This window comes from Lissotriton vulgaris, chromosome 2_1 (assembly GCF_964263255.1).
Source record: "Lissotriton vulgaris chromosome 2_1, aLisVul1.2, whole genome shotgun sequence".
In the NCBI taxonomy this organism is placed as follows: Eukaryota; Metazoa; Chordata; class Amphibia; order Caudata; family Salamandridae; genus Lissotriton; species Lissotriton vulgaris.
The window spans coordinates 886,033,918-886,056,729 of NC_141687.1; the positions used below are offsets into that span (position 1 = coordinate 886,033,918).

Genomic DNA, 22,812 nt, shown 5'->3' on the forward strand with positions numbered 1-22,812 from the left:
CGGTTCTAGCCAGCTACACACCACATCCAGACATTGAAAAAATGTCAAAAGAAGCACTTTTAGCACAGCTAAAATTATTAATTAAAATACACAGACAGTTATTCCAATATGTGATGCGGACTGCAACAGTCCAAACAGCTGTTAATATTCCACAGCTAACCCCCCATCGGGGGAACACAAATAAAATTACACCACAAAACATACAATCATGTCTTGGAAAAACTCCCACAAAACGGGAACAAATTCCTTTCTGGTTAGCACAGAAAATTAATCAAATAGAGGCAGTATTCCCGAATACTACCCCTATTGAGAAACACAGAATTCTGACTATCTGCATTCCAATGGGGGTCGCACCACATGTGGAGGACTGTGACACTTGGGGTACAGTCTTTGCTTCCATTTACACAAAAACACATGGTGTTCCGTCCATGGCGGTAATACCAGATGTGCTAAAACAAATTCAGAATGAATACGGTCCAGAACCTGCTTTAACTCTTGGTATGAAATTACTGAAAGACTTCAGGCAGGTCTCGGCTATATTACTAGCCAACATAAAAGGAGAAGCAGCATCTGTGGCGATCCGCCAGAAATTGAAAGAAACAGATATAACAGATCAACCAATTGAGCTTGCCAGAATTATAGAAAAATGCTATGAAGAATTAGGTAGAGATAGTTTGGGTGGGAAACCAGTAAAACCCCAACTACTCGAAAATCCTGAAAAATTATTTATTAAAAATAATCTAAACACTCCTAAAAAGAGCTGGGATGGAAATAAACAATCCACTCCCAAAGAAAAATTTTTCCAGTCCAGAGGAAGGTCTCCTCGGCGGAGGGAAAGAACTCCGAATCGAGAACACCAGTCTCCCCAGAGGGAGCACTCTGAGAAAAGATATAACCTTAGAAATAGGGATAACTTGAAAAAGCCTGATAGATATCAAAGTATTGATACACGTCCCTCTCGATCTTTTTCGCAGAAATCAGAAAGAAGAGGAAGGTCAGAACCAAGGGAAGAGCACACCAAGTCCAAACACAAGGAACATGCTCAAAGTAAAAAATTACAATTTCCAAGAAAGAAGGTAGCCAGTATTAAAGTAATCGAACATGCAGAGAATACTGAGGACACAGCTGAAAAACGGAGAGTGGGCACAGACAATGCTAGACAGTGCAGCAGAAATCAGCATAGCTCGCAAGATCCTGATGAGTCATCTGGAGACAGTGGACACAAATTAATACATTCAAGTAGAACTGCAGACACCAGAGTTAGCGAACCTCATAAGATATACGAAATCACACTGCGTATAGAGGGAGACAAGACTGGGAAAATAAGGGGTCTATTTTGGGATAACCTCTCAAAAGGCTATGACATCCTGTTAGCCGAGAAAGATTGGCCCCCAGAGTTTGTCAGGGAGTTCCCTCATGGCGAAGAAATGATTATGCCTGCCTTCTCAAATCCCATTCCAATTCACACTAAAAATATATATGCAAGGAAATGGGCAGTAGCCCAGGCACCAGCATTATATAAAAATCATGTAGGATGGGATGAGAACTCTCCTCCTAACAAAATCCAGTTAAAATGTCAACCAACTGCACAAAGGCAGTACCCAATTAAGCAAGAAGCTAAAAAACAGGTCAGGGAGATTTTAGATCAACTTGAATACCAAGGGGTAATTGAAACATGCACCTCTCAAATGAACAATCCTTTGTTTCCTAGCTCCAAACCGGACGATTCGTATCGTCTAGTCTTGGACTACAGGCACCTTAATTCATGTTGCAAAACATTTGCGGTACAAAATTCGCACAGTGCTGCACTAATGAACAACATAGTTCGCAAAAAATACAAAACAACATTAGCCATATCTAATGGGTTCTTTTGTCAAAATATTGCACCAGAAAGCAGGTACTTGACCGCTTTCTCAATAATGGGGTCACAGATAAATTTCTGTAGGCTCCCACAGGGATTCAAGAACAGCCCAGGACTAGTGTTAGCCAGAGTAACAGAGTTACTACAAATGTATGATGATGAGGCATTATCTTATGTTGATGACATCTATCTCACAGATGACGACTTGGATACTCACTTGAAAAGAGTGAACACCATAATACTTGGGTTTGCAGCAGAGGGTTACAAATTCAACTTTAAAAAATCAAGAATTGCCCATCTAACAGTCTTATTTTTAGGATACGTGTTGTCAAGTGAAGGAAAATGCCTAGCGGACAACTTCTTAGAGAAGTGCGCTGTGTTCCAAGCACCGAAAACGCTGAAGAATTTACAATCGATTCTAGGCTTCCTGAATTTCGGAAGAACTTACATTCTAAACTATGCAGAGAGGATTAAACCTCTCTACGAATTAATAAAACCTGATTTTAAACCAATCAACTGGACTCAAAAACACACAGAAATTTTGAGATCACTGCAAACAGACATGTTAGCTAAAACAAAATTAGAAACACGTGACAATACACGCAACCTTGTAATCCGGGTCATCCCAGGAAGACACGGATTCACGTACCTGACCTCTAATGAGGGAGAAACGGTACCACTAGCTTACAAATCACATTTGTACACAGAAGCAGAAAAAACATTCAGTCTCACAGAAAATACTGTAAAGGCAGTGCAAACTGCTGTAGCAAGAGAACGAGCCCTAGCCCAAGGCAAAAGAATAACTGTTTTCACAGCAGAATCAGCCTTCGAGGCGCTATTCAGCCCAGTAAATCTAAAAACAGTGGCACTAGATCCGAAATGGATACAGTGGGAAAATTCTCTTGCAGCAGAGGACGTGAAATACTATTTTGTCCAGAACATGAAAAAACTGAATGATTTAATATATGAAAAAGAATATCCTCTGCCAATCGAGATTCTGCCCCTTGAACAGTACTCCTGTATAATCTATACTGATAGATTTGTACAGCATTACAATGTAGATGATAAATCCTACGATGCAGCCTGCGCGATTGTTAAAGGTCGCTGGCTCTGCGGTAAATTCAGACCGAAAATAACAAAAACTGAATCACTGAGAAAATGTTCGGCTCAGCGAGCTGAAATCAGATCTTTAAAGATGGCGCTTGAAAATGCCGAACGTAAATTCCCGACACTAATCGTGTGCGATTCGCATTTTTGCGTCAATTCTTACAATAATGATTTGCAGAGCTGGGTTGAAAATGATTACAAAGACGATACAGGTGCCACAATCAAGCATAAAAGGCTTTGGAAACAAGAAGTTCTTTTACAGAAAGAACTACAAAAGACTCACGTGATACACACTCTGAGTCATCAACGTGATGGCGTTCACGTTGCAGGGAATTCATTGGCTAATTCAGCCACAGCGGAAGCAACTAAACCGGCATCCATAGCCACAAAAAAGCGTTCAGAAAAATACATAGACGGGGAAACCATGCTGGCAGTAAAAACGTCTTCAAAAGGCAACTGTGCAGCACTACCTGTGAACTATCCACTCAATTATACATATGTAATTGATGCGAACTCCGTTCCTTTTGCTCGAATCCCTGGAGTGGGGGATAGGGTAATTCCAAACACGAATCGGAGAATCTTATTAATAGCAGACGCACACATGGGTGAAGGTCCAAGGCACAAACAGATGAAGGAATCTCTGACTGAATTACAATCAGAATATTGGTGGCCGGGGATGAGCCTGCACCATTATAAATTTGTAAAGAGCTGCCCAGACTGCGACAGAGATCGCAGTAACGAGTCAAGGGGAGTAATGCCATGGACATTTCTGAAGGTAGCATAGGGCTATGCGCACATGAAATCCAGCGTCCTATTAATTATTTAAGACTACATTCACTTAAAAATTTGGCCCCAGCGCTCGGCTGACGCCAGAACTGTTATAAAAGATTTGCGAGTCTTTATCGGCACATACGCAATTGCCATGCTTCATTCTGACCAAGGTCCTGCTTTTAGCTCTCGAGCTCATAAGGAGGCCATGACCAGTATGGGCATTGGATTGCGATTCTCTTGTCCCTTCCATCCTGAGGGAAACGGGGTAGTGGAAAGAAAAACCCGAGACATAAAGCAATCTATAACGGCAAAGGTATTAGGTTCGGGTGATGGGTGGGTCCAACATTTAACAAGTGTCCAACGTAGTCTTAACAACTTGCAAGAAATTCTCTAAAAGGTTTCCGCCCGTACAAACTATTGTTCGGAACTAGAATGTATGTTCAGGACTTAGATAGTCTTGCTTCAGTGGTAGAAGATAAGAAAAAAGACTTTGACATCAAAGATCGTTTGGCTGTTTCACAGGACTTAAATGAAACAAGAAAATCCCTGAGCAACATAAAATTAAAGCAACAGCCAACCACCACTGAAGACACACCACCTGTCCCAGCAAGACCTGTCTGGATTCCAAAGATTGGGGATCTGGTCAGAGAGAAAATAGCGGTGAAGAAGGAATTTGGGCCTTCTTGCAGAAAAGCAGTACCTGTCTTAGCAATCAACGGAACAAGATCAGTAGTACTACCGCCCCTTGCTGGTAAAAAGGAGAACAGAGTTGTATCAATCGACCTGGTAAAACCACAATCATGTGGCCTATAATAAATAGCAGGCCCAGTGGACTCCAAAGAAGTAACAGAATACCCAAATTTGCTAGTATCCAAGAGGTTCAAACTGAAAGACTAATCACATTTGATAAACCTGCAGTGAATAAAAAAGGACTATGCAGAAACGCCATGGAACTTGTGCCTCTTGAAACCCAAATTGAAACAGTTCGTCATGAAACACCAGTCTACAATGATGTGGCATCAGAATGTGCTAATGAAAGCCAAATGGGAAAAACAATTGCAACGATCGACAGAACTGCATCTGGCTACTTCATCAATTTCGATAACTTTTCTGCAGGTCAAAGCTTCCCTGAAGTGATGCCAGAAACAAAGTATTTTAAAGAAAAAGCAACAGAACTCTTTCATCAAGTCAAAGAAGCATATCTGAATGCATCATTGATTGAGCATTGGATTGTATCAGGGGTACTTATACTCTCCTACTATGCCTAATTTTAGTTTTTATTTTAGGAAAATTTATCACAGTTCAATGGACACAGCAAGTCAGAACATCAACTTAGTTCTGAAGCCTCACAAATCATCTCACATCGAGAAAAGAGAACTATCATCAGTGAATGTCACAGCCATTCCAATACCCGGAGGGGTAGTTTGGGACAAGACAGACTATGAAATATATGGCCCGGTCGAGCTCTTGAAATATCCCATCAGTTTAAGGTTTTATTAAGTGACTTTATAAAACCAAGTACCTTCTCTGATGATTGGGACTTTAAAGGTATAAATGATATGATGTTGGATTTGGTTTTATCAGCAAAATTTACAGAACATGATTATTTGCAAGGTTCATCTAATTATGAACAGATGTACTGTTTTACTCATTATGCAGACCACTATTTACATAAATCTGCTCAACCTAGAAATGTTTTTAAATATAACCAATGGGAACATTGTGCTACTCCACCGAAAAGCAGTTCAAAAACATTCTATGAGAAATTCCTATACTTTTCAGGGTTTAACACAAGTAATACAGAAACATTTTATTATAAACTGTTGGATAAAACAGGGACAAAAACCATGCTGACAAATACTAAATTGATATATTCAGAAGCATTTTATGAAAAAATGATTACATTTGGTTTTGATTTCTGGAAAAATAACATTGAAACAAAAACCATCTGGGGTACAAAAGATTGGCAGGTACAAGGCCTAGAAGCATTATTTCGAGCCTGCATGATCCCAGAACAAATAATGTTCTTGAATGACACAATTCAACAAACAACCTGTCTTGGCCTAGCCAAGATTAAAGACCTTAACAAACCGTCTATTCCAAAGCCAATACCTGATAATACAACCACAGATATTGAAGTAGACGTATCCCAAATTTTAAATGAAAACAGAACACATCCTGATTGGAAAAAGTGGTTAATCTGGCCTACAGACACGAATAACTGTCAAGATAGATTCCTGAACAAATTACAGGGGTTAAAAATGACCAGACCAGACCCTAGATACTCCCAGAGACAACATCCAGGGATAGTAACAACTTACAGTGTAGGAAAACTATGCCTTGAATGGCTACAAACATCCACACTGGCACAAATTAAGCAACACTTGTCTTTACTTAAAGATGGTGCTGATTTGCACGATTTCATAATGGGACCACGCAAACAGCGTCAAAAACGTTTCATAGCGGCCAGCATATATGCTGCTTACAATGAGGCATGGAAAGAAACTCAAATTGAAACAGCCGATAAAATACGAGAAATTGATCGTATTAATTTGGAAAAATCACTTTCTGTTGTGGACAATGGGTTAATGACTCTGTCCTCCAGAATATATGCACTGGACAGTATTGTATCATCTGCTATTGATATAATAGACCAGCACTTGCTAATGTTACAACATGGCCAGTCCCAATTACGTTCTATTGTACAGCTAGGCTGGACGTTGCAAAATCTCCGTTCAGGCTATGTGCCATGGCGTTTAATCAACACAACGTCATTGTTTTCTATCTTTAACCTTACTGATAAACAAATCAGTTTGGCACAGAAAGGAGCAGACTATACAATCCTGAGCACCGAAAAACTTGAGAGATTACCATTGACAATGTCAGAAAGACCTGTAATTGAATGGATAATACACAGGATTATCACAATTCCGATAACAACTTTCCAGTTTAAAAATGGCCTTAAGTATATACAGGCAGGCCAGTATGAAAATTTGGGTAAAGGATACATTAAGTGACAACAACATAATTGTATTTCTTAGTGGTGATAAGTGTAAACATTCACTAAGCGGTATACTTTTGTGCGAAGGTATTAACTTGCATGGGGCCTGTGAGGGTACTTCGAATAACCTTTCATGCCACCAGCACGGCACACCTGCAACACAGATAGAGCCATTTTTTAGGCAACTTTCTAACAGGAGTTACGTTCTAATAACGGATCACAGCTGTTGTGGCTTGGTGCCAGGGAAAGCATATCTCTTAAGCGTGAGTTCCATGGTCACTTGCTGTATGCAAGCATTGTATCCAAATGGCCCCGGAGACTCAGTGGCTCCGATTTGGCCTCCTTTGAATATCTCTTCTATACGAATTGATACTTTAAGCAGAATGAAGTCTCTGCTTTTGCAGACAACAGCGCCCATCACGTCATCAAAAGAGACGTATGATCTCCAAGTTGCAAGGACAACTGCAGAGATACATACACTTTTATCAACAAATTGTCCCGTGCATTTCACAGAAATGCTCAGCCAAATCCTATATATGTCGAATGCCAGTGGTATCTCGAATGTATTTAAGACAATTTTTCCGGGACTGTTAACACCATTTGAAGCAGTCCTGGGCATCTTTCCCAATTTTGTCCATTCGATCTTTAGCGGCCTACCACTACTTTTGGGACTCGTAGCAGGTATTTTATTTTTTACCCTCCTGCTCCGATATGGCAAACCAAAACGCAGACATGACTCCGGCAAGGATGGAAGAAACGATCCTAGCAATACGCTACCGGGACCGCATAACTAAAGTCCTTGGACTAGCCCGGCTAAGAGATCTGAATATGACCTGGTTTCTTTCATTTAGACCTATATGGCAGCCCTGCATCTAACCTGTGCTTCGATGTATGCTATGCGGAGAGGAATGCATGTTAGACACCTATCTTGCACTACAATCAGCAGTGCCAATGGATGTCGATACTTTGCTAAGTCCAGTAACGGCTCACGCATCGTGTTGTCCCCAGCGGTTACCAATCCTGATGACGGCATTCGTTGAGACTCCTGCGCTACGACTAGGTGGTGGCAGTGAAGCAAGAAATGAAAGCAACATCACCCAGGTACGACCTTCTTTGAGCATTGCTGATCCTGAAATCGATGATAGCAATCATTCTCACAACTGCCAAGTTACAGCATTATCAAACTTGGTCGAACTGTCACCTGAATATGTAGACCAATTCTTTGCGAGCCTGTCTGAAATGATGTTCTCCCCTGAATAGAAACAATAACTTTTTGGAAAACAATTAGGCACACAGCGTTCCCATGAACTCTGAATTCGGGCTTCAGCTTTGATAAACAAAAGCTACTGAAAAGTGTTTGGAACTTTTTTTCTCCCAGCTCACCATGAAATTTTTTTTTCCCGAAATTTCCAAAATATTTACCTTTTTTCTGGCACACGTACTTTGCTTAAAGTAGAACTATTCATAAAGAACAGAGCTTCTATTTTTAGTAGATCTAGAGACAAAAATATTACCTCAGCCTCTAGCACATTTTACAGCAATTGTATTTATATGTGATGAAATAGTCTCGCCCTTCTTTTCTGTATTAAGAGACATTTCATGTGTAATTCTTCGCAAAATCGTTCAACTGAATATATATGCAAAATTTTTGAATGATTACTCTGCTTGGTAACGTACAGTACCTATTATCATTTTCATGTATTTCATATACACCATTTCAAATGCAAAATGTATTTTGGGGTGGGTAGGAATACAGGTGCTTCTTATTGCTTTAATTTTTAGTAATTTGATGAACATAAATTCGTCGAGTGGGTGATGTGTTTTATCTAGGACCCCGATCAATATTGTGACCTCATACCCCTATACGGCTATAATCAATACATATCCCTATAAATGGCATAATAATCAGAGCCATATTTCAGTAACTCGCCTCTGCAGTCCATGACAGTCCATGACACAGCAGAAGCCACTTCCTTAGATTCCTAGATAGCACACCGAGTTCTTTCGACATACCAAACCCCCAGCAACCTGGGAAAGCCCTGCTTGCTTTGTTTTGATTAGTAATAAAACTCCTGCGAGCACTGTAAGAATGACCAGTTCTTAGTGACATCTTTATTGACGTCTTATGTCCAAAAACTTACGTCAAACTCGGCACCTTTCAGGTGTAAATATACCAACGTTGCCTTAAGCAAGCACACGGTGGTGGTGAATACTGGAGCAGAACAGCTGTCCCCTTGCAGAGAGCCCAGCAGATGCGAGAGCCCACGGACACTGCCCCTCCTCCTTGACTCGCTGAGAAAGACGCTGTCTTTTCTCCTACAGAGAAAATCCAGCTCCGGCGTTTCCAGCCTACCCTTGCGGGTGACTGGGATATCGGGTCCTGAGACGAGATACCAGACCTCCTACATTCTATTCCAGAGGTACGGTGCTGACTAAACCCTTAGAGAGAATTCTTGAATCAAACTCTTGGCAAAACCAACTTAACTTAAGCTGCTACTTACTCACTCCCTCCCATGTATTAGGCTTAGGTCAGGTACACCGGGGTAGGCGTAGTTAGAAGCACCAGTTGAGGTCGTTAGCCAATGTATATATGAATGTATATATTTTGTTCATTTTAACCATCTTATGGCTAAGAAACCATATCAATGCTTTTACAGTATTATTTCATAATACTCCTTTTACTGTACGCACTTTTTATAATAACAAGTCTTGTAATTGTGGCAATTAATTTCTCTTGCATGAGAAGGAAGACTGCTCAATAAATAATATCTTTTATTGAAAACGCCCGTCTCTCCATTCTCTGCACCCTGGTGAAAGTAAATCTGCACAACTGACTGAGTGAAATAGCTGTCTATTGTTTCACACGACTCTAGAGATTGACTCTTATTCTGAGGAGCAAAGTTGTCATGTTTATGCGGTTGTGGGAAGCTGAATCCCTTCTTGTCTGAGCCAGGGAAGCTGATCACTTCCTATTCAGTCAAGAAAGTTTCCAGTGACCTCTGAGCTAGCTGGCACAAACCTAAATTAAGTCTAACATAGTCAGTAGAGACCTAGACTGCTGTTTATGTTATTCCAATGCGCAGGGCCTATAGGGAAAATAGGAACTACACTACAGACCAAGGACCTACCTCTTTGATACCACTCCTGTAGTGCTGTTGGTGGTAATCGCGCTCAAGTACTCTGCATGATACATAGAAGAAGGTGATTATACCCGCTTGGTATTCACTGTTTTATAATCTGCAATATATAATCATGGGAGGATTAGTCTGCCAAAGGTTTGGCAGAAAACATACTTCAACCAACACTTATATATTAAAGTACTCCAAATATGTGCTGCTTATATACATTCTGAACACCACCTGTTTGTGTCATAACTAAAGAACTAATCTATGCTAAAAAATAGTGGTGAGTACTCTAATAAAATTTGCATATCTTCTGACACACAACACATAGCACATAAACATAGAAATGAACGTGAGACACATACATTATTTAGACAAATGTTTTTCCTCATTGTTACACTCAGCTGGGTAAAGAATGTGCCCATTATGTACTATTCAACATGCATTCCATATATCGAAATTGGCTGTGCCTTACTCACCACATCATAGCATCCTCTCGGGCCATTCACCTAATGGACAGATACACACGGGGTCTGGATATTACTGGTCTCATCCCCATTAATTGCCAGTATCTCTGTCGGCGGTGAGATGTACATATGAGATATGACATATTGGACAGGAACTGTTTTTCTCCAGCAAGGATTGTGAATAACTTCTACATGATGGACTTGGGTGGATATCTAGAATCTTGGGCTTCTTCTTCATTGCTCTCCTGAGCAGTTTCCTTCTCAATTTCCTGGGTGCTGGCCTCTTGCGCAGAAAATTGATAAAGATAAAGGTGGAAAAAAGGAAAGAACAGAAAATAAATCTAGCTAGCTTCCTTTACTGCAGTTCTTTCCTATAGCATGGCGTGTAGTGATATGTACAACTAGGACATGATTTACTTGACTGTTGAATAATACAGTCACAGAAACCAATTACATCTTTCCAATGGTGTTCAAGGATTTGCAGATCCTCAGTGGAACCAATCAATCAATCAATCAATCAATCAATATACTTATAAAGCGCGCTACTTACCCGCAAGGGTCTCAAGGCGCTGAGGGGAGGGGGGCGGGGGCTGCTACTGCTCGAAGAGCCAGGTCTTGAGGAGTCTTCTGAAGGTGAGGAGGTCTTTTGTCTGCCTTAGGTGGGTGGGGAGAGTGTTCCAGGTCTTGGCGGCTAGGAAGGAGAATGAACCAATGTCACACTCTGGACTTTTGTTCCCAAGTACCACAGTTATTAAAAGGATTGATACATAGAAAGTTTGAAATGTACCACTAAAGAACTGAGTTTCAAGTTGCCCTTATAAACTCCTGACCTCAAACAGTAAAAACGAGTTTGTTTTCTTGTCAGATTCAATTTTGTAAAATGTTATGGGATTCGCAAAAATGTATTTGGTGTCTTGGTACCTGGAAAGGAAGTCCTCCTTTCCCGATCTCACGGTGGTGCGACACCATAGTATTGTTTCTGTTGGTGCTGTGGAGGATTTGTGAAGTTGAAAAACACAAAAAAGGAGATATCTTGTTAAACAATCGCAATATATATACCCACAACTTCTAAAGACCACCCCTCATAGGCAGTAGCGGCCGGCAATGTGGATGAGTGGTGAGGCGGGCGGGGTGGGGAGAGCAGAGCAATGTGGTCACAGGTGTTCAAATAACCTCATACAGCGAGCAGCATCTAAAGAAAGGGGGACAGCCAACATAAAAGTGCTCTTGCATATGCGAGAGTTTTAACGATTGACATTAAAAATAACAACGACTTTTATATATGTGTTGGATTTAAAACACATAAATAAAAGGCATTGTCATTTACAAAGCCAATCGCTTAAACGCTTGCAAAAGCGAGACCTATTGCATTGAAAATCCTTGTTTTTTGATGGGGTTTGGCACTGAAAGCAGCAGACAGTAAAGTCATACACCAGAAATTAAAATGTAGTTGTGCCAACAAAGTAAATACTTTAAAAAACACATACATAACCCATTTTCAACAAATAGGTCATGTTACATCTGCAGTTTAACAAAAGGTCTGTTTGATGTAACCATCCTCAAAGTGCCATGTTCTTGATGGACATCCCATCCAACCAATGGCAAACAACGAAAAACACATGAAAGCCAGTGGCTGAAGAGGGTTGACCAAAAGCCCATTCTCTGTCTATAAGGTTGCTTTTTTTGTTACATTGATGAAAGCAAAAGCTACCTGTAGAGAGACCTTAAACCCACTGGGATTTGTCTACTATGTTACAGTAAACTAACCATAACTTGCGTCCCTGCCGTTGCACTGCGTGTAACCTCACAATTAAAAAAATAAAAAGTAGGCACCACATATTAGAAAATATTTTCCATACACATGAGACTGAACCTCATTTCTGAGACAAGACTTGCTAAGGTAAGGTAGAATATTCATAATTCCCAGTTCCATGCATGAGTGGTTTATGAATTTCAGGATTTTTCTGTGTATTCTGGGATTTATAGTGGCGATTTTATAATGGGATTAAGAAGACTGTAAATACAAGGCTGCAAAAACAGCAAGCATTGAAAAAGCCAATAGGTCTCACCTTTTTGACCGTTTAGCATTTGCGTGTTTGCGTGTTTTTTTATATAGCGCTAGAATCACTCCCGGGGGAGTATCTCCGCGCTTCGACCGCTGCGAAACCCTTCCTGGCTTCCCTGAGAGATGGTCCCTTAATGGGTATCTCCAGGGTGAGACCAGGCATCCCCGGCGGTCTGGTGGGGCCGTTAGTGAAGATGAGGCAAGCTAATGCCCAGAGTTGCCGAGTGTGATCGCTGATCAGAGTGGGCACCGAGGCGAGAGAATTATCGAGTCCGCTGACCCTGGTCCAGAAACCTGCCGCGCCGGGAATCGAACCCTAGTCCCGGGCCGTCCTCTGCTCTCGGGTCTGCCGCCTCTAACCAGTGAGCCACACTACTTCACAATTCGCATTGCCAGTGCTACTTGCTGATGCTATTCATCATCTGCAAAAAGAAAATCTTTTTGGCACTGACTGAAGCATCAGGGAAAAAAGAAGAAAAAAAACACAATGACTTGAAAGCGGACATGAGTAATGACGCACATGTATGCCTCATGATGCTGTGGTGGCACGCCACAGTGACTTATGTGCACATATGCGTTACCACACGTGTGCACTTATGCACAATGAGACTGCCATTTTGTTCATTTTTTTATTTGCTATTCCATAATGCAAATCATGGAACAGTAAATAAAAGAAAAACAAATTAACCGGGTCACATTTTAAATTAGGAATGTCCTGACAGGCCCTACAAAAAATATAAAAATAAACTTTTCTCAAGTAAGGATCACCATGGAGAGATAGGGTAGCAACAATAGGGCCAGACGACCATCAACAAAGAAGCAAATGTATACAAGTACATTAGTGCATTTCAAAAAAGGAGTGGCCCGTACGCAAATGGCAGCTGCCAGCCCCTACAAAAATGTACAAAGAAACTTTTTTTTTAAAGACCACGACAGAAGAGGCAAGGGAGCAATAACAGAAGCACTGGCGAGATAAGTGAACACAAGGTAAATACATGGAGAGGGAGCAGTAGCAACAGAAGTGATGGAGGCAGTGAGGAAGGGAGAGCCAGAGAGTTTTGTGGGAAGCAATGGACAAACTGGGGGTGGGGAAAATAAAGAGACAGAGAGCGTAGGAGGTATTCGAGGAAGGGTGGCGGAAGCAGCACAGAGGGAGAGAGCTGGAAAACATATGCACTACCATGGGGTACTTAAAGAAAAAAAAGTCGCTCCCTGAATTTAAATACAAGTCATCCAATCAAAAGGATAGTAAAGAAGCTCTGCTCTAGGAGAGGGACGAATAAAACAAGAAGGAAAGCCTTTGAATAAGAAGCCAAATAATATTAAGCTATAGGCTGGCTCTAAACTCACTGCTTGTTCTTGGTATATACCACTAAAGCAGTGGCCTAGCTAGCCACAGGCGTAAGAGCTGGGGGAGGTGCTGGTGATATTCCTGCGATTGCCACCCGCGGCAAACGCATGGAGGGGGGGGCGTGCCGCCACCCCCAAAACTCCTGCCGCCTGGGGCGAACTGCCCCCTCCGCCCCCCCTTGCTACACCACTGCACTAAAGGTCTTTCGACAAAAGATAGATAAAAGCTGTCTGTTGGCAAAACCTAAAAACCAAACAGATGAGCTACTCACACAAGGAACTGGGAAACGGGAGCACCCGCAGATCACTTAGTTGAGACACTTGTGAGTTTTGCCTAATTTATATCACTTCTTTCACCTGAACAGCTTTTATACTGAACTACCACCATAGCTCAGTGGGATCAATTAATTTGGAAGGTTTGTCATTGACTGGAGGCCATACCAGAGGAAGGTCCTTCTCCTACCTCACCTCCAATACCTGGAACACCCTGCTTCTCCACCTCAGGCTATCTCAGTCGCTTATCTAATTCAGGAGGGATCTCAAGACCTGGCTCTTCAACTGATCCTCAACACCCATCGGTACCCCCAGCACCTTGACACCCTCACAGGTGAGTAGTCACGCTTAGCAAACAATTATTGATTGATCCACCATATACTCCACCCAAAATAGGTCATGCGTACCTTTTTAAAATGTGTTTGGCTTGCCGGGATATGTTGAAGATCTTTAAGGATGAGTCAACAGTTAGAACGCAATGTAGACTTACAGGTGAAGGAATTATTCGACTACGTCAGCCTCTTTTGCTCTTCTACAGAGTACAGAAACTCTCATTTATGGCCTTTGACCTGTTTTGCAGAAAGAGCAGTTTGTGTTAAGATATACGTATTTGGTTATTTTAACTGACCATTATGTTGTCCACTGTAGCTCTGTATTTTTTCTTTTGTTACCTTTAATAGTTTTTATTCAGGTTGTGTCACAGAATAATTATCTTTCAGGTATTGAGGGGGACTGGCTACAGAAGGAGAAAAGGACAACTTCCTTCAGTTACAGGCCTGGGACAGAGTACTCAAGCTTGACTTCACAGTTAAAGTGCAGAAATGTGGAAGAGCACTGGAGGCTAGACGAGAAATGCAGTAGTGTAGCCAGCATGTCATGGGCTCAAGTGCAAAGAAGAAAATAGGCCTACTGGCTACTGTTTGTTTGATAAAATATAGCAATAATTAGAGTTCAGAGGGCCCCCCAGGCCTTTGGTCCCCAATGCCACTGCTCCTGCTGTAGAAGCAGTGCCCCAGGAGAAATGGGCCAGGTGAGTATCGCTCACATTTCAAGCAGAAACAACTAATTTAGAGTCTGAATGAAGGAACAATCTTACCAAGGCTTGAGGCTGGAAAAGACTGATCTGAAACCCTGCCGCAGTCCCACAGCCAGGAGAGCCTGAAGGCTGGAAACAAATCTTAAGTTTGACTGCAAAGCCTTGTTGACTGAAGACTACCTCATGAGCCTAGGCACAGATATGCTGTTGATTAGAGCTCAGAGAGGAGTCTAATGCCCTCAGAGTCGAGTCTTGTGCCAGAATGAGACAGGAAGTTGGACACTCAGGAGAGCAGGCTCAAGGACTGCAACCCAACCTACAGGTGTTCAAGGCAAGCTGAGGCAGGGCTCGGACTCTGAGCCAACAGCGTGATTGTGACATCACGGCTTGTCTATTGTGATTGGGGGACGTGGGCACTGATGTCAGAGACTGTCTGTTCACATCATCCAATAGATGTGATGGGTGCATGGGGCAGGACAAAGGCCTACGGAAACACTCACTGTAATTTGTTTCATTTAAAGAAGAAAGCAGTTTAGATGTGTTATGCTGAGTTCCTGCTCATCAGTACCTCCATCAGCACATTCCACCCAGTATGGGATTTCTGTTTTAATTGTTTTAGGCCACACACCATTCAAACCTAAACGCATGTTTTCTTTTTTATTTGGAACTGGAAAATGACGGTTTTATAGCATCCGAGATGGAGAGTAGGATGTCACAGGACGTGAGTAAGGTAATTGTGTAGTGATGGCAAACATTGAAACTCTTATTCGTGAAGTGAACCTGCAGGTAGTATGGGTGGGGTCATTGTTGAAGTAGCAGTTTGCAGAGTCTCTCATGTACAACTCTAGTCTTGAACACAGTGGACCTTATTCACAAAGGGCGTTTGCACTTGTGGCGGAGGCCCTCAGTCGTGGCGGGTGCCCGTTTTTGTGGCGGGACCTCTGCAAAAAGAAACTGCAATGCAGAGTTCCCGCATGAGTGCGGGGCCCCCACCATGACTGTGGGGCCTCCGCCACGAGTGCAAAAACCCTTTGTGAATCAGGCCCACAGTGTGGAGCATAGATTTAGAAGCCGAGTCCTCCTTCGCATGGTGGCACCTTGAGGTAGAGGCAAGGATGGGACATTCTACCTTGCACCCTGCTCAACAAAAATAGGCTGACAAGACCAACTGGATTTCCGGCATACAATAGATCACCAACATTTTTTGCCTACACAATTTCAGTCACATAGGAAACTTGATTTTGTTTTTTATAGCTGCAAGATGCTCATCTGAACAGGATACAATATACACACATGCCCAACATGGAGCTGACTTACCTCCCCCTCAAAGTTTCTAACAGCTTGTACATGCAGGGCAGTCAGAACACAGTCCACAACATCATCAGTCACTCACTCAGTCATGACCGGGCAAACACCCAGGGATTCAACACTACTCCTTCTTTATGGAAGAAGAAGATACCACCCACCCCCTATCAACACAACACAAAGACAGGAAGCTCAACACATCACTTTTCATCTGTGGTCGACAACACCCAAACACCCTCTTCCTGCATTGTACCTCATGGACCACAGAAGAAAAAAGCAGCCAGGGAATTTAAAGCTGCATTGGCAGAAATAGTCACCTCACTCACTACACAGGGGGCCAATTCATGCAGGCTAGTCCATATCCAAATATCTTGCCTCTGCACGGCCCCTCATTCATCATGCACTTCATGCATGGCAGCCACAGGTGCATATCATTTAGCTACACTGATATTTATTCATGTCAAAGGGAACCACGCATGCATCGCGTGCCATGACATATGCCTATGTACTGCTCTGACACTAATTTATCACTCCATGCAGGCAAGCCACAAGCATTCACCCTCTTCCAAAATGTGTACTCATTGGTAACCTTTTAAACACCTTTCCATCAATGTCAGTGGCATAACGCTCTCTGATGGGGTCCCACTACAGAAGGTGGTGAAGGGCACCTGTCGCTCCCAGGTCTCAGAGATATTCATAGGCCTAGGTGGAATTGGCAGAGGGCATGAAGGTTGAGGGCCCACCCGCGCTGCAAGGGCCTGAGTTATTGCTCCTGACCAAGGGTAGGCCGCAGCCACATGCAGTCTTCCTATCCTGATCCCAAGATCACCACATTAGGACCCACAACACCAGCCAGTGCAAAGTACTGCAACTTCTACCACATGCCTATTTTGTTATCAAGGCAGCTTCACACTAAATCTAGAGGAAAACATAATCGTCGTGGATAATGTTATTTGATCTGAAAGAATATTGGGAATCTAGGGAGAACGCTGAGATTTGCCAACTGGCCTCATGTCAACCGGATGATCACCTTTCCCAACCAATGCATTTTAATCAATACTGGAACAAGACCAGTCCTTCACTTCCCAGTGCTAAGTGATGTTGGCTCAAAATCCAGGAATACATAATGGTGCCCCTGAGGGCCAGGACCCACTTGGCAATTCTGCTTGCACTGTTTCTGGAGCTCTGTGATTGCACGTGTGTCACCTTCATAGATAGGTTGCACAACCTTGTTGTAACTTACAGTAGATCATTCATTTTATAACTGCCCCTACACAACTAAAAACCATGTTATAATTTCAGATTTTTTATTCAAGAGCCCGTTGAAGAATGCTAATTACTTTTCTTTAGACAACCTCTTGAGGTGTCCTAACACTGCTGTGACATGATGACACCTGGATCGGAATGTGTTCTTCCGCGCTTTAATCAGATTCAAGGAAGACTTCTGAAAGGTAATGTATCCTATTTCAGATCTTTTGACTTCTCTTAAAAGATGCACTCTTACTCCTCAGCATCAAGAGGGGGACATCAGTAGTAATATGATGCATGCTAGAAGCTGCCTTGTCTTGTGTTGCCAATCTCTTGGCTTTTCTGTTGGTTTCATATGTGTCAGAAATCAGTATCAATCTTTGAAACTCGATGCTTTTTAGGGTGTTCGGTCCACATTGTACAATGTCCCTTTTGAAAATGCTAGACATGGTCATCCAACAGCTGTGTACACTGACCAGGCTTGCGTCCCTATGGATTGATTCATGTCACCCCTATAGGGCAAGAATACTCTAATGATGCCAGGGACAGAATCACATTAAAGTCACTCCTGCTGCCTTCTTGAATGAGTTCCCTTCAACGAGAAGGTAGTGTATAATTAGCAAAGTAAAGCTCCAAAAAATATCAGGCTTTGTTGTTCTCCTTGGGGGTTTCGTATCTAACCTTGAGGATGGGAGCCATGGATTCAAGCCTAGTACAAGGGTATGCAATGCAAAGTCAAGCAGACATAAATCCATGCCAGATTTTCAGAATGCCAATGGCGAACAAAAATGGTTTCCATTTAGTTTTTTTGTCTGTAAGTCTATCTTATGGGATATCCTGAATATCTGGTTTGGATCCCACAGTCTTGGACATATGTATTGAACTCTCTCGACTCTATACTAATAGAACTCCTATTTGCTACCTGCTCACAGTTTTAGCCTAATCCTAATGCCAGTGTACTCACTTTGCCTTTTCATAGGTAGTAGATCTATTGGAAGCCATTTATTATTCATTTGTGGGCGGATGCAATATGTGCCTTCTTATTAAGAGTGACTTGGTGATGAACTGTGGTCACACAATCATAGTAAACCTCTTAGGCCTCGAGTATGAGTGCCCCGGAATTACCACCACTCTGAATTTATTGTTACAGTTGTTCATGTTATTTCCTGGTGAATAACTGAGTTTAACCGATTTTGGGTAATAACATATGGGAATCTTTGTTTCCATGCCGATTCCTGCATGTTTTCCCCAAGTCTTTCATAGGGCTATGTATATGGGGAAGCCCAAGTTGCTGCCCTGAAAATTTCAGGTAATGACACTACCTGAGTGTCCACCCAAGCGCCACCGTACCTTGGATGAGTCTGCTTTGAATGGCCCTGGCAAGGTATTTTTTAATGAGAAATAAGCAAGATTTATTTATTTATTTTTGAGATTTATACAGCGCGTGCCCGTGGGCGTCTCGGCGCTATGCATGGAATCTATCCAACTACAAATTAAATGGAGCATATCCTTTAGCCCTGTCCCACCAACCCAAAAGGATCAAAAAGTTGTTCTTGCTTGCAAAAAGGACTGGACCGGTCCAAATGAATAGCTTTGCTGACACCCCAAGAGTAAAATAAAGCGTGGCATTGAAATTCAGGAAAAGTAAAAGACAACAAATCAAACTTCCGATTCATTAGATCCACAGATGCAACCTTGGAGAGAAACTCTGGATCAGGTTTATTAATGACCCCCCCATCCTCATGAATTCTCACATAGGGGAGTATCGGCACAATAAAACTCCTACTTCGCCAGTCCCATTGGCAGTGGTCATAGCCACTAGTAATACAACCTTCATTATCAAAAATGTAATATGCACAGATTCAAAGAGCGAAAGACCTTAAAACTTAGGCAAATTCTATAGAATCATGAGGGGTTGAACCCAGGACTAGACAAGGAAAACTCCTTCAAAACTCTAAAGGCAAGCATTGCATTCTCAATTTTTGGCTGAAGGGTACTCCACGTAGAAACTGCTGAATAGTTCTCAAAACCTTCTCAAATGAATTGAAGAACTGACCTGCGAAGAGAAGACCAGACTGAACAGAATCTATGACTGATGTACACCAATTCTGAAAAGCTTGTTAATGATGGGAGTGAACCTTCATGGTGGAGGGGCATTTAGACCATTGAATGGCTTCAGCAAAATGACTCAAGAACCCCTTGATCTAAAACCTGTATTGACACTTAAAAAATATTTGTTTGTTATGGTGGTTGTGGGTGTTGTGCTGCGGTGCCTGTAGTTGTACTTTCAATAGCGTGTGTATGTTGTTTGTGTGCTATACTATATGTAACAAAAGTGGCCTAACACATTGCTTACATATATGTTTGAAGCAAACTCAACAAATATGTGTAGTGACACATTAATAAGTAGTACTTACCACTCTTCACTCCACCAGGGACTTAATCCATCAAGAATCCATCACCAGCACAACGGGAGATATAAATAGGCTTGGCACAAATCCTTCGGCCTGACGGCTAAGGAGTACTGTTAGGCAGTAGAGAAGTCAACCGCAACAACAGAGGTGCATTGCATATGCAACGAAATACAGTCTATTGACGCAGACTGAGGTTCAACGAGCCCACATCTAAATATGGCGGGCTGAACTTGTAATCGGTGCCACATAAGGACGACGGGAGTCCCGCCAAGATCTAACTGAGACCCAAAGTCTTTTCAAGCACAGTTGTCGGCTGTTTTGTTTTTTGATGCTATCTTTAGCCCAGCAAGGACTTGCCGTAGGCACCGTTAGAGTAATTTGTCTGCCCTTTTGGCTTTTTAGCATTTGCCGGACCAGCTGAGCTTGTTTATATCACCAGTTGTAGTGTGCTTTCTTAAAGTTTTCTTACAGTTTTAGTTCAAATGTTCCCACCCCCTCTCTTTTTGCTGCCACAGTGGGACCTTAATTTGGTTCTCTCATGTCTTATGTATACAGTATTTGCACAAATGCACAGCTGTCCATTGCATTTCTTGACTGTTAAAATAGTCTTTCTGATTGCAATAAACTCAGCTCATCTTGTGTCAAGCTCTGTCCATTCAGCCTTCATACAACACCCTAGACTCGGACAAACCAGTCTTGTGGAGAAGATCAGCTTTTTTACCAATGTTTGCAACTATGTTTCTTGTCAGCCAGACCATCACTCTTCTGGCATTCTTTAGTTCCTTGCACCCCTCAAAAGAAGAGGAGAGACTCCATCATTTGTACCCTAGAAATGCTTTAAATTTTTACATCGGTTTTACCAAGGATATTGGGTGGACGTACAACTCTTAGTGGGGTTCTCTTGGCAAAGGAGGGTAAGATAGTGCAGAAAAGAACCATATTGAGATGAATAACCCTCTGTATTAAGATCTGCTATGCATGGGCCAAGAAGCAGACTCCGGAGAGTCTGAGAGCTAATATGACCACACTCAAGGGTGCTACTACAGAGACAGCACATATTGCCCCCATTTTGGAAATCTGACAGGCTGTGCTATGGGTGTAAATTCACACGTTCACAAAGCGCTACAGCTGTGATAGCCAAGTCCTGTGGGATGGGCACTTTGCCCGTTCAGTCCTGCAGGACTTTTTTAGTTGATCCATTCGACAGACTCCTCATCTTGGGAGGTACTGCTTTGGTATTTATTCACAAGGCGAACAATCTTCAGTTAGAAGTGCACTGCAGGCTTATGTAAGTGTGACGACACAACAGAGATCAAGGTTTGAACGAGCATACAGAACATGGATATCACAACCGCATCTGTGTGATAGGAACCAGAAGCTAAGAAATGAGCATGTGTGCAAACTAGACTACTGTGGTACTTGCAGATGAACATTTTTGTGGGGCCAATAATTGAAAAGGCTTGGAAACTGAAATCATTGAACACTCGCTTTAGGTGATTGCTTGAGAGAGATACCAAAGAGTAAACTGACATTACCTTCTACTCCTTCTTAAACCTCAGAGATAATTTCCTCCTCCGAGAGGCAACAATCCAGTTGACATAAAACCAGCAGCTCCCTGACGTAAAGTTATAGATTGAGCCATATTGTTGAAGAGAGTCCACAAATGCTCTGGAAAAGCCACATGGAACTCCTGCAGAGATTACCCTACAAAAATGTGAAAATATGTGTAATTTATCCATCTGTCATCTACCCACCAAAGCCATGTATGCTTTCACCCACACCACTATACCCATCGATCCTCCTTTCTTTTTCATTACTCACACAAACCTATCCACCCATCATCTATTTGTTCCTTCTTAAACCCACAACCAATCATTCATCTGTTCACCTACGTGTATACATTTGTGACAGCATGCCTGTTTTTGTCAGTCCCCCTTATTGAACCTGTACATATGATGTTGGTGAGTGTGGTTGCCTCTTTGTGGTTCTAGTTGTGTGTGCACATGGGTAAGGCTTTAAATGAGCAGGTACTTCCAGATTCTATTTCAGGACCGGAGGCTCCTATTACGCTTCTCTTTCTTTACTGCACAAAATACAGCAGCCAATGAAAAAACTTATAACATAGTCTATATATTCAATGATGCCTTGCCATTACCCACCAATCATAGCCCAGCAGCCCATACAAGTACAGTCAACACCTTCTTGAGAGCCTCTTTCTTTGCTGCTTGGCAGTCAAGATAAGTGCCTCTGTATTTCTTGACATATGCTTTATTCTCATTGTGTATTTCTTATCAACATAACGGTGTTATGGAGTAGTTTTCATGCGCTGTTGCATACCTTTGCACCCATTTTCAACCCTGTGGGGGTTGTCTATTGCGTCCCGTTCCCAGCCCTCGCGACCGGGAGAGGGTGCGCACATTCTTTGGCTGGCTGTGGCACACAGTGAGGTTCTCCTGTTCCAGAAAATCAATTCTGGACCTGACGCAGCTCTATCTGACTGTTTCTGTTACTCGCCGCCTCCCTTAATCAGGCCTGAGCTAATGAGCCTGGTGCGCGTGCATAGCCCAATTGGGCTACTTTTAAGCTCCATCTGGGCTATACACAGTCCTCATGCAACTCCTCCTCGCCAGCGCATTCCTTTAACGCTCAGCACCGTGCTAATTTTAAAAATCCTTCACAGCAAAGCCTTCACTGTGAAGCCTTGGCCTCCGGTCCAGGCCACCACTCTCCCCAGCAGCTCCGCTCCTTTGTCACAGCGTCCAGTTGCTGGGCCCTCCAACCAGCAGGGTTCG

The 22,812-nt window shown here is 42.4% G+C and overlaps 1 protein-coding gene across 2 annotated transcripts in view; it reads left to right on the forward strand.

Moving 5' to 3' along the window:
• STPG1 (sperm tail PG-rich repeat containing 1) overlaps positions 1–22,812 on the forward strand; it is a 356,391-nt gene that overhangs the window by 43,938 nt on the left and 289,641 nt on the right. Inside the window, exon 2 of one of the 2 annotated variants that reach the window (XM_086956418.1) lies at positions 17,709–17,809. The exons of the other annotated variant lie outside the window; for it this stretch is intronic. Coding sequence (XP_086812544.1) covers positions 17,743–17,809 — 67 coding nt within the window. The 5' untranslated portion in view covers positions 17,709–17,742. The remainder of the gene's footprint in view (positions 1–17,708; positions 17,810–22,812) is intronic. 2 annotated transcript variants of the gene reach the window in all.